Below are 18,458 nucleotides of genomic sequence, written 5' to 3' on the forward strand. Positions count from 1 at the left end.
AATGCAATGTGCTTTTTGACAATTCAAAAGTGATCAAACTGGAGCGGATCAAAGATCTAATTTTAATTAGATTGAAAAAACGTCAATCCACTTTGCACATCATCTTATCACGATCATCAAACACACAAGAGAGGAATATTTTCTATCCACAGTCTATCTTTATCAATAATCATGATGATATAAAGGCAATCTTGAAGAAATCCATTTACGATAACTAGTATGACTTTCGACTTTCAGTCGGTAACAAAAATTATTTTAACCCATATTTAAAAAAAAATTGCGGACAGGCACTCGCCTACATCAACCTCTCTTCAGTTTGCAAACCTTTGATTCGGAAAACATGGAAAAAGTAAAACCAGTAACGGCCTACCCTTCGACTAAAATCTAGTCTAAAATATATTGAAAAGAAAATGAAACGTAGGGTAATATAATATGCAAAATGCCTAATAAAAATTACTTTTTGCACACATGGACACATCAATGTAATTTTTACATTGTATTAGAGCAATATTATTTTTAAACTTGTCAGTTGAATTTCCTTTTATGAAAAAAATATAATAGAGTGGATTTTTTTTAATACAAATAAGATTGGGTTTAAAGCAAGTTTTTAAAATAATTTTAAAATAATTAAACTTGATATTATTAAAGAATCATTTTACAAAACTAATAAACAAAAATCTTGTTTTTTTCCCTTCCCCATGAACATTTTCTCAAACAATCACACATAGATTTGCCTCTCTTGCGACCAATTATTATCCTCAGCATTCTATTAGATAATTACTGGTACATCCCAGAAGTAAAAACCGGTAGAGCATTAAAATTCTTTTTATCGTGTATATTACGTATCTTCCAAAGGGAATAAATTATTCCCTTAAAAATGATTCCTCTTTAGAGAGAGGGAGAGAGAGACAGAGACAGAGAGAGAGTAGCATCCACATACAACATATACATTACTTTCATCAAAATTTTATTTCTCTTTTAATTTACAACATCAACTAGATCAACTACAATAAATCGCGAGCTGTAGTTGCACGATATCCTTATTTTAATTTATTTTATTATCTTAATTGCCTCTTTTAAAAAGACTTCAAAATCATTTAACAAGTCTTTGCATATTCATCTTTTATTCATTTTATGTATCTTCAAAGACCTCTCAAACCTGTATTTTCTATTCTCTGTCTATGTAAAACAATACAGCAGAAGGCTTTCTACCAAACTATTGAAATCTGTATTTAATAGTGTATAAGTTGTAATTAGCTTTCTGTTTAAAGAGGTTGGGGGTGTCAGCCATTTTTAGACTATTTCTATGTCCTTTAAAAGAAGAGCTCCATATAAAGATATACAAAAATGATCAAATTTTGAATCTAAAATGTTTGAATTTTTTCTTTGCCAAATGATAGTTGACAGCTTAGGACACAGTATCTAAAAAAATTAGTTAAATCTGGTGGTTAATTTGTGGTTAATTTTTTGACCCCCCCCCCCCCCCCCCCCCCAGCCTCTTAAGAAGATGCTACCAACACATTACGTTTTAAAGGCTTTCAAATATTTCGGAAGAAGATTTTCTTCCTACAGAATTGTTTATGTTACTCTTGTACTTGTAAAAATTTTCTACATGGTTAAATGCTTTTTCATACACATCGCATTTGTAAAATTTATCACCAGAATTTATCATGGCGTGTCTCTTTATTTCTTTAACAAACAGAGTTGTTTAAATGCATGCCTTTTCAAACACATTGTTTCTCATAAGGTTCACGAAAAGAGACATTGTTTTTCGAATGCCTCCCCACAAACATCACAGGAACAAAGATTTCATACGTCTTATTTTTTCTGAAAGATATATAAATGAACACATATTTTTATACACACTTCCAATTCATAATTTTATTACCTGTAAGTATACACATGTGTCTATGTAAGTTATGTTTTGGTTGGATACCTTCTCACACGCACTACAGAGATGAGATTTTTTCGTGTATGTGGCATCATGTGTCTCTGAACGTTATTTTAATGTCTCTATTTCTTTCCAAATAATTTCAATGTTTAATCACTTGTATGTGTCCTCATGAGACTGCAAAATACGCAATTCAGCAAATGCCATCCCATGCACTTTATATCCCCTCTTAATTTTCTCCTCATGAGTTTCTTAATGTTTCCTAATTAAGAAAAAAAGCCTTCGGTCACATTTCACAAGAATAATCACTCCTGATGGGGCTTCATAAAATATATTACTCAGGCAACTAAGATAATATATAAGTCAGGCAGCTAAGATAAGGAGGCCCATAGGAAATTTATTTAAAATAGTTGTAGAAAATGGCTACAAGTATTGGATTCGATATAATTTTAAACAGAATTAATACTGATGAATTCTGGTTCATCTGTTTGCATGTATGTATATATAAGGTCTCTTCTTTGTCTGGCTTAAACGACTTTACTTGCATCAGCTGTTTGTCAAGTTGCATGATTAAAGTTATATATAAAAAAGAGATGTTTGTAAAACATTTGTGTCCCCTCCCTGAACTAATTCGAATCTTTATATGTCTAAGGGGCATAACAACAGCAAAGCAATATGCAGTCTCTTCTTCAAAGGGGACATAAAAATATGAAATGCTACAAAGATTTTAAAGATTCAACAATAAACGCATAGTTTTCTCTTCGAAAATAGTTCTGTTGTAGATCTGTTTAGGAGCAACTTCATTAAAATATTATATTTGGCTTAGTTTCGATAAACTTCCTCGATTGACACACAATGAAATCATTGTTAAGAGGGCTAGGTTGTTGTAGCCATTTTAAGACTACAGTAAAACACGTTTAGTACGAACACGGATATAACGAACTCACGGATATAACGAAGTTCTTCTGGGTCCCCGGCAAAATTCTTAACAAATCTTTGTAAAATTCTACGGTTATAACGAACTCTGATATAACGAATTTACGGATACAGCGAACTGATTTTGAGTCCCGTTGAGGTTAAATATAATGAATTTTACATCTTTTATAGCGAACTTTCAAAGATCTCAAAATTTGATCAATTAAACTGACTTTTTTTTCTTTCAGCATTTGTATATAAAACTCAATTCACAATAAAACTTTAGTTATCGAAGGTATGTTTTGTAATATTTGCTTCCCTAACATATTTGATAGTAACACTTGAAGGAAAACATGCATATTGCGAATTCGCTATATATGGTTACACGAATTCGTTATACGGATATAACGAATTACGGATATAGCAATTAAATTCACAGGTCCCCAGGACTTCGCTATAACCGAGTTTTACTGTATTTTGATCTCTTAAGTAGATTTCATTGAAAATATTAGAAAATGATCAAATTCTAAAATTAAATAAACTGATTTTTTTTTTTTTTTTTTTTGCAAAATGATATTTGAGAGATTAAGATATCATATCTAAACAATAATATGAGTGAAAATGCCTCGAGACGGACGTTAAACAGTATACAATCAATCTATAAAAAAATAATTTATATCTGATGCTTAATTTGTTAACCCCTAGCCTCTTAAAATTCGGAATAAACTACAGCAAATACGCTCCTAGCATTTTTCAAAATAACCGTGACAATAGTTACAAGTGTTAAAGATAGTTATTTATAATTAAATGGATATTGGTGTACTCCGAATTCCGAGGGGTTCTCCTTGCCATTCATGTATGTTACAGTATAAGTGTACAGGGACATTATATGAGGTCTACACGTATTACAATTATTAAGATTACAAGGTAATTATTAATACACTCAACAATAAGTGTCTCTATTTTGGTCAGATAACATTTGCTTAATTTTATTTTTCAAATTTACATGCAACCATGTCTTAATGGCATCTGATCCCACTATGATATTTTGGAGGTCCGTGTTTGCTCTGCTCCTGTTTTGTATTGTTTTATGGAGTTTTGATCTTGAAAACCATTCGTTATTTCTATATGTTTCACCTACAACTCAAGAACAGACGAAGTACGTATCGAAACAGTCATGATCAGTGTAGCGAGACCAGAAGGACTTTACTACATACATTTAAATAGTATATTTGTAGTACGTTATATAATACATTGACTATTGATATCATAATTTATTGAATAAAAACTTTTTGGAGTTTACATGAAAAAGAACATTAGTGTTTATTCCACAAAATAGATTTGTATAATTTGAACGTGATGTCACAATCGTCTTTCAGAACGTCTAGATCTCTATAGGCTGAAGTAAGTATTGGAATCCGTAACCGACCGTCAAAATGAAAGTGGGCAGTGAATACCATCCCACATACTACACATTCATATGTATCTCTATGTTTCTCTTCTAGATTTTTGACAAGGAAAACACCTTTTCACACACACTTCTCATTTATTATGTTTGACACTTATGTGTAACTTCACATTTACAATATTTGTCATCTGTGTGTGAATTCACATTTACAATATTTGTCATCTGTGTGTAACTTCACATTTATAATATTTGTCATCTGTGTGTAACTTCACATTTACAATATTTGTCATCTGTGTGTAACTTCACATTTATAATATTTGTCATCTGTGTGTGAATTCACATTTACAATATTTGTCATCTGTGTGTAACTTCACATTTACAATATTTGTCATCTGTGTATAACTTCACATTTACAATATTTGTCATCTGTGTATAACTTCACATTTACAATATTTGTCATCTGTGTGTAACTTCACATTTGCAATATTTGTCATCTGTGTATACCTTCACATTTACAATATTTGTCATCTGTGTGTAACTTCACATTTACAATATTTGTCATCTGTGTGTAACTTCACATTTACAATATATTTTTCAATTGTGTGTAACTTCACATTTACAATATTTGTCATCTGTGTGTAACTTCAAATTTACAATATTTGTCACCTGTGTGTAACTTCGCATTTACTATGTTTGTTACTTGTGTGTAACTTTTCATTTATCATGTTCGTCACTGATGTGTAGCTTCATGTGACTGCGTAAGGTATGTGACTCAGTGAATGCTTCCCCACACACATCACATTCAAAAGGTTTTTCACCAGTATGTGTCTTCATGTGTCTGGATAAGCTCCACGCTAAAGGAAAAGCTGTTCCACACACATCACATTTATAGGGCTTTTCTCCGGTGTGTTTCCTCATATGAATATCCAAATTCGATTTTTTCAAATATGCTCTTTCACACAGATCACATTGGTATGGTTTACTATCAGTATGTATCTTTATGTGTTGCTGTAAAGAACTCAAATCAGAATATAATCTTAAACACAAATTGCATTCATAAAGCTTCTCATTTCTCAGGACACTATGTGTCTCTATGTGCTTCCTTAAGTTACAGGAGTCAGAAAATGGCTTCCCACACACGTCGCATTTGTAAAGTTTTTCACCGGTATGTGTCCTCATGTGATGCCTAAATGATCCAGATAAAGAGAATGCCTTCCCACACACGTGGCATTTATGAGGTTTATCACCAGTATGTGTCCTCATGTGTTCCTGTAAAGTAATAGATTGTTTGAATGCCTTCTCACACAGATTACATTTATAAGGTTTCTCATCAGTATGTTTACTCATGTGTCTCCATAGGTATTTTGATACAGTGAATGCTTTTCCGCATACCTCACATTTATGAGGTTTTTCACCTGAATGTATCCTCATATGAGCCTGTAAGTTATAAGGTCTGCTGAATGTCTTCTCACACACATCACATTTTCTAGAATTAGTATGTACTCTCATATGTACCCTTAAGTATTGATTTCCACTGAATGTCTTTTTACATTCAACACATTCATAAAGTTTTTCACCAGTGTGGACTCTCATGTGCGCTTGCAGGGAACTAGGTCGAAGGAATGTCTTTTCACACACAGAACATTTATAAAATTTACCATTTTGTTTCATAAATTCTTTCTGAAAATGATCTGAATGAGACGAATCTTTTCCACTGATGTAACTTTCATGCGGCTCTCCACTAACATGTATATGCGGCTCTGCACTTACGTGTACATTGTTATGCATTTCTAATACTTCTGTTAGATTGTCATTTCCACTATAATTGTTCAACTTTTCAGCATCGCTTTGAATACATAACATACTTTGAGTTTGAGATCTGAATGATAGTGCTGCCATCTCTCTCTGTAAATGATAAAAAAAAAAAATCAGTTGTAATTTTATATTTAGTTACTTACTCATAAAATTACGGAAAAACATGATAAAACATTTAACCTTTTTGAAGTTCTATAATACATAAACAAGAGGCCCAAATATCACATCGATCAACTTACCACTTTGGCTGTGAAAAAAGCTAAAAGCATTTGATTTTTGGTAAGTTTAAATACAAATGTGGTCCCAACCATTCAATAAAGGGGAGAGGGTATGATTTGAACAAACTCAAATCAACATGCTTCCATATTTCTTTCATGACAAGGAGCATATGGTGGGTGTGAACAGTCAACAGAGGATGTTCACACATCCATGGCACCTGATCCCACCTCTGAGATTTCGGAGGTCCGTGTTCGCTCTGCTCCTATTTTGTATTGTTTAATGGACTTTGATTGAATACTGTTCGTCATCTCCATATCCTTCTTTGACTAGTTGTGTTTTTATGGCTATTTACATTTGAACTTGCATTGTGGCTCCTCACCCCAAGCTGTCCAACTAAAATATGACCAATATATTCCTAAGTAAAACTTTGCTCATGCATTATGGCTCCAACCTATCAAACCATGGTCATGATTTGAACAAAGTTAAGTCTGCACTCACTGCCTATGACCAATCATGATTTTGCTGTTCTTAAGAATATATAAAAGATATTTACTATATTTTTTATGTAAAACTGTTCAGCATTGTGACCTCATTGTGGATCATGATTTGAACAATCTTGAATGTATTTTCATTGCAAGGGTGTAATTTCAGTACATTTTTGGTGGTATTTCAGAAGTAAAAGCGTAATCAATCATGTTTTTCTATTGTTTTCCTATAAAAATTTATTTTCTTTCAGAACAGCCGAAATTGTACATGCTGGCATAAACTTTTTTTTTTAATTTTTCGGATCATCTGTTGGGAAAAAGTTTTTTAAAATTCCAGTATCCTATATCAAACTCAATTCAATCGTACACCCCTTAATGGAGCATTTGATCAATTTGTATCAAATCACTAAATTGAAGGCTTGGGTTTGAATGTTAAAATAAATCGTACATAATAACATTTTAAAAATCTTTTTAAGTAAACACTCACATTTCTCTATCTTGTTTTAAGCAATGTTAACATAAACTTAATTGAGCATAGAAATACCTTAGGGCTGTACGTTTTGCAATATCGTTTAACAATAAACGTAAGTAGTGCATTCTCGTCTTCCTCCGAATGTTTACCATACCCGTTTACATGTAACTACTTGGTATATTACGTACATTATCGAATGGTCCTCTTTGAAAACTTTTAACATGTTTAAGGAGTTGTGTTGACAAACTGTTTATCTCTATATACAAGGTATGTTCAAAACCCTAAGTTACAAAGTGCGGAAATTGACGGAAAACATAAAGAAATCTGAATTTTCTGGCAATATGCACATCTACACATTGTGTCCTAAATATCTGCCAAAGTATCTGCCAAAGATTGACGAAATTCTGTACAGTGGTTTATGAGTGGTTGCGCTGCCAAAAAAAAAAAACCCAGAAGTCTCTGTCGAGACTGAAGCTCTACTGGTTTGTACTTATAGCAAAGGAAGAGAAAAGTTCTTAAGCAGTTGGGAATTGAAACTTTACCACAGCAATAAAAAGAAGAATGATCCTTGATTAAGTCTATTTAATATGTTCCTAGTGTAGTCTACGTGCATGCCACATTATATTATAATCAGACTTAAACTGTATTTGGAGTAGCATTTTGAGAATTTTTAACAAAAATTTCTTATTCTAGTTACCATGGCAACACCGATCATGGAAATCAAAAAACAGGTAAACAGAATTACGTATCTTAGTGTAGTCTACTTTTGTGCCAAGTTATATTGAAATCAGACTCAAACTGTAGAAGGAGTAGCATTTTGAAAGAATTTCACAGAAATTTCTATTTTTAGTAACAACAGCAACATCGTTCATCGAAATCAAAAACGGATAAACAGAATTATGTATCTTAGTGTAGTCTACTTGTGTGCCAAGGTATAATGAAATCAGACCAAAATTGTAGGAGGAGTAGCATTTTGAAAGAATTTCACAGAAATTTCTATTTTTAGTAACAACAGCCACACCGTTCATCGAAATCAAAAACAAATACACAGAATTATGTATCTTAGTGTAGTCTACTTGTGTGCCAAGTTATATTGAAATCAGACCAAAACTGTAGAAGGAGTAGCATTTTGAAAGAATTTCACAGAAATTTCTATTTTTAGTAACAACGGCAACACCATTCATCGAAATCAAAAACGGATGCAAAGAAATATATATCTTGGTGTAGTCTACTTGTGTGCCAAGTTATATTGAAATCAGACCAAAACTGTAGAAGGAGTAGCATTTTGAAAGAATTTCACAGAAATTTCTATTTTTAGTAACAACGGCAACACCATTCATCGAAATCGAAAACGGATGCAAAGAAATATGTATCTTAGTGTAGTCTACTTGTGTGCCTAGTTATATTGAAATCAGACCAAAACTGTAGAAGGAGTAGCATTTTGAAAGAATTTCACAGAAATTTCTATTTTTAGTAACAACGGCAACACCATTCATCGAAATCAAAAATGGATATACAGAATTATGTATCTTAGTGTAGTCTACTTATGTGTTAAGTTATATTGAAATCAGACCAAAACTGTTGGAGGAGTAGCATTTTGAAAGAATTTCACAGAAATTTCTATTTTTAGTAACAACAGCAACACCATTAATCGAAATCAAAAAAGAATATACAGAAATATATATCTTAGTGCAGTCTACTTATGTGCCAAGTTATATTGAAATCAGACCAAAACTGTTGGAGGAGTAGCATTTTGAAAGAATTTCACAGAAATTTCTATTTTTAGTAACAACCACAACACCGTTCATCGAAATCAAAAACGAATATACAGAAATATATATCTTAGTGTAGTCTACTTATGTGCCAAGTTATATTGAAATCAGACCAAAACTGTTGGAGGAGTAGCATTTTGAAAGAATTTCACAGAAATTTCTATTTTTAGTAACAACCGCAACAACGTTCATCGAAATCAAAAACCGATACACAGAATTATGTATCTTAGTGTAGTCTACTTATGTGCCAAGTTATATTGAAATCAGACCAAAACTGTTGGAGGAGTAGCATTTTGAAAGAATTTCACAGAAATTTCTATTTTTAGTAACAACCGCAACAACATTCATCGAAATCAAAAACCGATACACAGAATTATGTATCTTAGTGTAGTCTACTTATGTGCCAAGTTATATTGAAATCAGACCAAAACTGTAGGAGGAGTAGCATTTTGAAAAAAATGTTTACAGACAGACGGACAGACGACGGACGCATTACTATTGCATAAGCTCTTCTGGTCTCTGACCAGTAGAGCTAAAAACAGGACTGACGGACTGACTGGCTCACACTCTGACAGACGTGTGAAAACATTATACCTCACCAAACTTGTTGTGCGGGGTATAATAAGTATATAAGAAAAGACTGCACAATATAAGTGCCGGAAAAATAAAGGTTGTATCTACCTTTTCATTGTGTCATGTATATCAAGGTCACATCACTTTTTTTAGGCTAATACATGTAAACAAAATTCAACTGGAGCATGCAAAGGTCAAAATATGTTCTAACAATTTTGAAAAAGATTAAATCAAAATTTTTGGTCTACTTACATTCTTTCGTGAATACTTGAGACCATGGTAACTTAAAGTAAAGAAACTTATTCAACTTTTCTGCGCACACATACAATAGGGAGAAAGAAGTACCAGGGTATTTAGCAATGGGGAATACTGAATATTTTGTTCCTTTTATTTTTCTCCATAAAAAAAATTTTTTGGTTCTGAATTCTATAATTTTTTGAAACCCAATTCTTTTAGGAATTGAACAAAATTAACATGGGTCATGCTAAAATTTAACATTTGTCACGATTCCCCTTTATGCATCACGGTGTCTTTTTAAAACAACAATAATTCATTATAAGTCAATCTTCAGAAGGTCTAGTTCTGTTCCAAGTCTCCACATTGAAATGAATCTAAATCCCTTTACCCCAGTTCCTGCTAATTAATTATAAACAAGAAAATTAAAATGATTGCATCGTATATTTCATTACTCAGATATTCCAAGCAAAGATAATCACTATAGGTGAAGGAAAAGTCACATCGTCTGATAATATTCATCCTTATATTCAATTCTATACATTTCAATTTGCTTATTATGCTTATAACATGATTCTCAATTTCCTGTTAACTGATTTAAATTCTTTGTTTCCATCAACTGCTAATTTTAAGTCCCAATGTGTATAAAAGATGTTTTTCCACACACATCTCATTGATAATAACTTGTATGTACCCTCATGTGACTCCGTAAAGTATGGCATTGAATGAAACTCCCCATAAATTTCACTCTTAAGGTTAAACACGTGTATGTATCCTCCTGTGTTTCTGTAAGCACCTTAATTCAAGGAATCCCTTTCCACAATCTTCACACTTATAAGGTTTATCACTTGTGTGCAACTTCATGTGATTTTTCAAGTGTGATTTTTCACTAAATGCTTTTTTACACAGTTCACATTTATAAGGCTTTTCACCAGTATGTATGTTTATGTGTCTCTTTAAAGAACACAGTAGAGTGAATGATTTTCCACACATATCACATTTATAAGGCTTCTCACCAGTATGTGTCCTCCTGTGTGTGTTTAAGTTACTCGTGTGGCGAAATGCCTTGCCACACACATCACAATTATAAGGTTTCTCACCTGTGTGTGTCCTCATGTGATACTTTAACTGTCCCGAAAGAGCAAATGCCTGTTTGCATACATAACAATTATAAGGTTTATCACCCGTGTGTATCCTAATGTGCGCCTTTAAGGTATTTGACTGGTTGAATGCCTTGTCACACACAACACATTTGTAAGGTTTTTCAACTGTATGTGTCCTCTTGTGTGTATTTAAGTTACCTGTGTGGCGGAATGCCTTTCCACAATCATCACATGTATAAGGTTTTTCACCTGTATGTGTCCTCATGTGATACTTTAACTGTCCCGAAAGAGCAAATGCCTGTTTGCATACATAACAACTGAAAGGTTTATCACCTGTGTGTATCCTCAGGTGAGCCTCTAGGTGACATGCCTGGTTGAATGCCTTCCCACACACATCACATTTGTAAGGTTTATCACCTGTATGTATCCTCATGTGCATTTGTAAGGTACAAAATTGACTAAATGCCTTCTGACACACATCACATTTGAAGGGTTTTTCTCCTGTATGTATCCTCATGTGTCTCTGTAATTGACATGAAAAACTGAAAATTTTCCCACAGTGGCTACAGTTAATGGACTTTGTATTTCCACTACTACTGATGTGTCTTTCCAATTTCTCTATCTGATTATCATTTGCCTTACAGTTGTTTAAGTTCTCAGCATTGCCTTGAATATGTGAAACACTTGGAGAATACGATCTTGATGGAAAAGCTGCCTTTTTTCTCTGAAAGTGTAACAAACAAATCAGTTATAGTGCAATACCGTGTCATTCACTGATGATATTAGGGACAAAACACATACATTTCTAGACATCCGTCAATATATCCAGCATATTAACAGTCAGTAGAGCACTTGCTCCATGATCCAAAGGTCATTGGTTCGAACCAAAGTCGATTAAAAAAGGTTGCGAGTGTTTCTTAACAACGTAGAAGTTTGGACATGATTCCCTGAATCACTTTATATGGCACTGGTCTAAGATTCATTGTATATGTCACTTCAAATTTTTTCTGTATCGACAAATCTCGCTCAGATTTTTTAACTAAGCTGTTTAAACACCCTTCAACCTCAAATTAGATGAACATTTATGATGTACATGTAGTAAATAAATTAGAATTAAATAGAGAAAGTATGTTATTTTAGATTGCAGATTTATTGTAAATACACTGTACATGTCACAGGTCCTAGAAACTATATTCTTTTCCTACATATTTAATTTACATATGCTAAGTGAGACATCAGCGTAACTGAAAAACGGCAATCGGCTAAATGAGTTGAATTGCATAAGGTTGTTTCTCCCATGGAAAGACATGATGCATGTTTCCAAGCATTTTACAAACATAATATAATATGTAAATCATTATTTACTAATTTCCTGCTCATATTTTCAAACAATAGTTTTACAATGGTAAAACTTGGGTTTCTGCATTCCATTGTACAAATGTTGTGAGCATTCCACAATCCAAAACAAGAGGCCCAAGGGCCTTGAATCGCTCTTCTGATAAATTGTACAACCTATCACTTGTACTTGAAGCCTCTAACCCTAAGTATCCTAAAACCTAAGTTGCATCAACTGATAAAAAGTTTGATGATTCTTAGCCAATTAGGACTGAAGATATTTAAATAAAGCTATAAAAAAAAAAAACATGAGTAGGTTACGGTGACCTACTTTAAGATTGAAGTTTTCTGAGGACTCAAGATGCATTAATAGACTAACTAAAATTGAAGATTCTAAGCCAATATGTATTCGAGATATTCAAAAGAGGTCACCTTGACCTGCTTTTTGGTCTACATTCTTGAAAAACCCAAGATGCATCAACTGACAAAATTTGATGATTCTAAGCCAATAAATACCTGAGATATTCAAAAGTATGTCACCGTGACCTACTTTTTGGTCGACATTCTCTGAAAACCCAAGAGGCATAAACTAACAAAGTTTGATGATTCTAAGCCATTAAGTACCGGAGATACTTAAATATAGCCATAAAATGTCAAAAGTAGGTCATCTTGACTTACTTTTTGGTCAACATTCTCCGAAAACCCAAGATGCATCAATTGACAAAGTTTGATGATTCAAAGCCAATAAATACCTGAGATATTCAAAAGTAGGTCACTGTGACCTACTTCTTGGTCGACATTCTCTGAAAACCCAAGAGGCATAAACTAACAAAGTTTGATGATTCTAAACCGATAAGTACCAGAAATACATAAATATAGCCATTAAATGTCAAAAGTAGGTCACCATGACCTACTTTTTGGTCAACATTCTCCGAAAACCCAATGCATCAACTGACAAAGTTTGATAATTCTAGGCCGATAAGTACTGGAAATACATAAATATAGCTATAAAATATTGAAAGTAGGTCACAGTGACCTAATTTTTGGTCGTCACTCTCCGAAAACCCAAGATGCATCAACTCACAAAGTTTGATGATTCTAAGCCAATAAATACATAAGATACTGAAATATAGCCATAAAATGTCGAAAGTAGGTCACCATGACCTACATTTTGGTTGACATTTTTCAGAGTTCCAAGATGCATCAGCTGACCAAGTTTGATGATCATTGGTCTGAAGGTAATCAAAATATGCCTTTAAAACAATTTGAAAACAAATGCCTGCAAAATTCTAAAAGTAGGTCACAGTGACCTACTTTTACTTAAATATTTTTTAAGGTCCCAAGATGTAGCAAGTTACAAGATTTGATGATTCTAACCCTCTCAGTGTCTGAAATAATGAGATGAAATGTTTTAAAAAGGATAAGTCATAAAGTTCAAAAAGTAGGTCACAGTGACCTACTTTTAAGTTGACGTTGTTCAAGGACCCAAGATGCATCAACTGACAAAGTTTGATGATCATAGGCCTTAAAGTGTCCTAAATATGCCATCAAATCAATTTGAAAACACATGCCTGCAAAATTAAAAAAAGTAGGTCACTGTGACCTACTTTTGAGTTAACATGATGTGAAGTCGTAAGATGCATCTACTTACAAGATTTGATGATCTAGTCCTTATAGTAAGCAAAATATAGACATTTTCATTAATTGTAAATTCAAGTCAACTTTGAAGTGACCTTGAGACCACGCCCTTTGCCCCAGGGTCATGCCTTGAACAATTTTTAATCTTCAACATATTCTGATTATTGTATGTAATTTTGGTGAAGATCTGCCTGGTGGTTCCGGAGAAGAAGATTTTTTTGCAACCAGTACTTTTGGTTTTGTTTTCCTGATTATCTCCCCTTGTTTTAGGGTCCCAACCCTTATTTTAGTATAAATGGTAGCCCTTGGGCCAAGGATACCCTGTGACAAATTTGACACTAATTGGCCAAAGGGTTCTTGAGTTATGGCTCATATTCTAAAAAGTTAACGCACACCGCACGCCGCACACCGCACAAATGGCCATAGCATTAGCTCTTTGAGCCTTTGGCTCAGAAGAGCTAATAATCAACTCTGATGAGCATGTGCGTATGGTCAGGTATAAATGACCTAAGATGGTCAATTAAGTTTGAAGTGGTTTAGAAATGCTTTTTTTCTACAGATGCTACTTAAGCATTGATGCTGATGTTGCCCATCCTATAACATACCTAGCCATGCTGACAAATTGAATACCATGCATGCAAACATAAGACAGATTAAGTGATAAATGATTAAGTAAATTATAACTACCTTGACTTTTGACTTGGACCTTAAATGGTATAAGTAGACTTCCAGCAATGGGTCCATGGACCACAACACTCTTTTTAGTCAATATGGCCATTGTTTTTCATTAGCAATTTTTTTTGTATTTTTAGCCCATTTGTAAAGCTTTGATTCCTGCTGTGACCCCAACCTACCCATTGGTATCCATCATCGAAAATGATGAGCAAAATGTATAATCCTTTCCTGTCTAGCTGAGATTGAGTGAGAAGGGATTATTTCGTAGCTTACAGGTGTCATGATAACAACAAACTCAATCTGATGATACTTCCATATATCAATACAACTAATCATGGTTTTGCTTCTCATGAGATGTTTTACAGGTTATTCATCAGTAAATTTTTCATCCAACAATTCGACCCTACTCTACCGCTAGGGGTCATATCAACAAACATGACTCTATGATATTTAGGAAATAATGTCCTTTATCATTTTTAAATATCTATCGTCTATAAATACGGGTCGGAACGGATTTAAATTCATCAAAAACCCTTCGGGCTCTATGGAATTTAATCTTGTGACCAACATGTATTAAAATCCCAATACATGTTATAAAATGAGATCTTAATATAACTTATATTTACATTTGTGACTTATTCGGGCTTTTTATTTGTCTGATTGTGACTTTAAGAGTGTGAAATACATTATTTTTCAAACTCAACGGCAAGTATGTAATCCAATGAACGCGTCGACCCTTTATGATGTCACTGAGAAATTACATCAAACGATTATCCAACGCACATCTTTGACCTCTTGACCCCGTACCTGTATTGATACAGTTATAGAGATTCCTTTCAGTTGTGTTATATAAAGGAAAACATTTAATGTAAATGTTAATGTAAATATTAAGGTTTCACATAAGGCCAAAATAAAATTATAGTTTGTTTGGAATTGCCTCCCGCCTCATTGAAATGCCCCCTCCTGAAAAAAAATTATTGACCAAAAGTAGGAAGATTTTTTTTTATTTAATCAATTTTTTTGCCCATTACATTTATCACATGTCAGACCTATGTAAAATTAGGTTTTATTGTTGATGGTAGATACTTTTTTTAAAAGTAAGAAAATGTATACATATTTACTGTTTACTGAGATTTTTATAAAAAAAAATTTAATTTATCTTCAATTAAAAAAAATAATTTCCCTCCCTTCCTCCTGTGTCTGAAACCCTTCAGGCGGCAATTCCAAACAAACATTTTTTTAAGGATGGCCTAAGTTTTTGGACCTTGTGGTTCTTGATATGAATATTTCAAAAAGTTGCAAACATATTTTAATTTTCACTAATTCCTAATTAACTCCTATTGAAAGAGGGATATGGCCCTTTCTCCCTTTATTTACACAATTTTTCATTCCCTTTACTAAAGGATGCTTTGTGGTAACTTTTGTTCAGATTGCATATGGGATTCTGGGGAAGAAGCCAAAGGGTTTTCAACTACACAGACAGAGAGATGACAGAAAAAAATGTGATCTGATAAACTAACTTCACACTTCAGCTCAATTGAGCTTAATACTAACCCTATGGGCTAAAGGTTAATACTGTAAAAGCAGAAATATTTCCGGGGGGGGGGGGTAAATTTTGTTAATTTTATTGTTCACAATTATAAACAGATTTAAAGAGACACCATGATGCACAAAGGGGAAAATTGACAAATGTAGTTTTTCATGACCCGAGTAAACTTTGTTCAATTCCTAAAAGCATTACGTTTCAGAAAATTTCAGGGTTCAGAACCTAAAAACTTATTTTTATGGAGAAAAATAAAAGTAAAAATAATTTCAGTCTGCCCCAAATATATTCCTAAATACTTCTTCTTCCCTATTGTATGTATGTGCAGAAAAGTTGAATAAGTTACCATGGTAACCATGGTCACAAGTACCTAGGAAATTAGGAATAACTAAAAATAGACCAAAAATTCTGATGCAATCATTTTAAAAAGTTGTTAAAGCATATCTCTCACCTTGCTCCAGTTGAATTTTGTTTACAAGTTTGAGCTAAAAAAAAAAAGTGGCAAGACCTTGACATACACGAAACTTATGAATACAACCTTTGTTTTTCTGGCACTTATATTGTGCAGTCTTTTCTTGCTTTACTGTGCAGTTTAATTGTCATATCTTTGCTACATTTACAGTTTCTATATGTATTTTTCTGTATGCTACAGATGACTTCAAAGAAACACATGATTTTGAATCATAGTGTTATTTTCAAAGCCTCAAAATTAAATGCCTATAAAAGTATTTCAGATAACAAATCAACCAAATTTCATCCCCACAAAAGAATATGCTTCTACAGGATGTGTTTCAATAAAATTTTAACAGAAAAACAATTTTTACCTTTATATTTTCCTGATTTTCTTCTTTCTCATTTACAGGGTGAGAATTCCCCATTGTCTCTTCCTTTTCTACAATTGAACAAGAAAAGACACTCAATTTATCATAAATTTTCAGCCTTTATATAAAATTTCAAGAAATGTGCATTTAAAATATACATATATAGGATATATTTACATTTTTTACAATATCAATGAAATTGACATTCAATTTTCCATAACATATAATTGATTAAATGTCCAAACTGCAATACTTTTCAAAGCTTTTAACTGTGCATCACACATCATCGTGCACCTTATTTTGCATTTCAAATCAAAAGTCTCTATAGAGCATATTCTATTTTTAACATGATTGATCAATTGTGAGTTGTTTAAGGTCCTGCTTGAGAATTTGTATCAGCTGTATAGATAGTTTTCAGTAGACCAAAATTTACAAGAGTTATTTCCCACTAGCCGCCATATTGGAGGTCAACGTGCTGATTTTCCTTCATTATATAACCAACTTTAACTTTTTATACTGGCAATCGTGGGGTAGGGAGTATTGTTCTTCTGAAAAATAAACAATTGTTTGAGCCTCTATTCCCTGTTGAGATTCTGCTAGGCTAGATATTTGGACTGACGCTGTCGCAGAATCCCTGGACGACCATTAATAATTCACATCTGGAAATTAAGTCCCAACTTCAGTCGCCTATAGCAAGAATTATTCACCTAGACCACACTGCTGTTCGCTTCAATCAAGTCATTTAAGTGTTTATTTGACTCTCTGTCACTATTATTTCTACATAGCTTACTGTTTAGGGCATGTAAATCCCAACATAAAAATATTCACTGAAATCTGCGTTCAAAATATGGCTCCCGTGACGAAATTGTTTACCTCCTCTAATAAAAGAGTTCCTATAGTCTGTTTTTACCCCAGGGTTTAAAATTAACGCTCGCCCACTCGCAAATTGCGAGTAAAATTTGGTGTGGGCTCTTAAAATTTATAACTTGCTCGCCCACATGGCGAATGAAAATTCTGCAGGGGCCGAATTCATTCGACCAGTCCCCTTACTGAAAAACAGACATTTCCACATGTTTTTCATTCAAAACTCCCAACCAATGAAATAAATCACAGCAGCATGGTCCTACTGTTCTTAAATATCCTTCATCTTTTCCATTTAACAGTACTACATGATTTGTGAAAGCCCTAAAAAGCTCGTTTTTTCCTAATCCGAATTTCCTCCATTCTTCTGTACATGGTTGATACGTGATAGATATACAATTTCAATAACTCCAAACTACCTATTCATATAAATTATAAGTGTTTTTACTTATTACTATTTCAGATAGGTTACAGTTAAAATATTTAACATTGAAAATCTTATTTATGTACCATTGTTACTTCATCAGTTGAACTTGAAGGAGCAAATACATGTATGTATGTATTCCACCATGTAAAAAAGGATAGTAAAATTGATGCTTGAATTCAATTTTATCTCCTTTGATTAAATATTCATATGACATTTGATTTTTATAAAGTAAGAACTCCAATTTTAAACAAATGTATTTATACACAATCAT

At 33.0% G+C, this 18,458-nt stretch overlaps 1 protein-coding gene across 1 annotated transcript; it reads right to left on the bottom strand.

Moving 5' to 3' along the window:
• Window positions 1-4,083: 4,083 nt before the first annotated feature.
• On the bottom strand, window positions 4,084-16,966 carry LOC134275771 (zinc finger protein 665-like). The gene is made up of 3 exons (XM_062758066.1): window positions 16,903-16,966; window positions 10,547-11,611; window positions 4,084-6,119 (listed from the first exon to the last, which is right to left on the bottom strand). Exons 1-3 carry the CDS (start codon window positions 16,954-16,956, stop codon window positions 4,929-4,931), a joined length of 2,310 nt encoding a protein of 769 aa, XP_062614050.1. The 5' UTR covers window positions 16,957-16,966; the 3' UTR covers window positions 4,084-4,928.
• Between the last annotated feature and the right edge of the window lie 1,492 nt (window positions 16,967-18,458).

This window comes from Saccostrea cucullata, unplaced genomic scaffold, assembly GCF_032062105.1.
Source record: "Saccostrea cucullata isolate Sc308-1 unplaced genomic scaffold, CSIRO_AGI_Scuc_v1 ctg7430, whole genome shotgun sequence".
NCBI classification, from domain to species: Eukaryota; Metazoa; Mollusca; class Bivalvia; order Ostreida; family Ostreidae; genus Saccostrea; species Saccostrea cuccullata.

Excerpts from the sequence above, each read along its gene's own strand:
- LOC134275771 (XM_062758066.1), bottom strand. The coding sequence starts at position 16,956 with ATGGGGAATTCTCACCCTGTAAATGAGAAAGAAGAAAATCAGGAAAAT. Across the intron at positions 11,612-16,902 it reads AAAATCAGGAAAATATAAAG|AGAAAAAAGGCAGCTTTTCC; the intron begins GTAAAAATTGTT and ends TTACACTTTCAG. Across the intron at positions 6,120-10,546 it reads ACAGGAGGATACATACACGT|AGAGAGATGGCAGCACTATC; the intron begins GTTTAACCTTAA and ends TATCATTTACAG.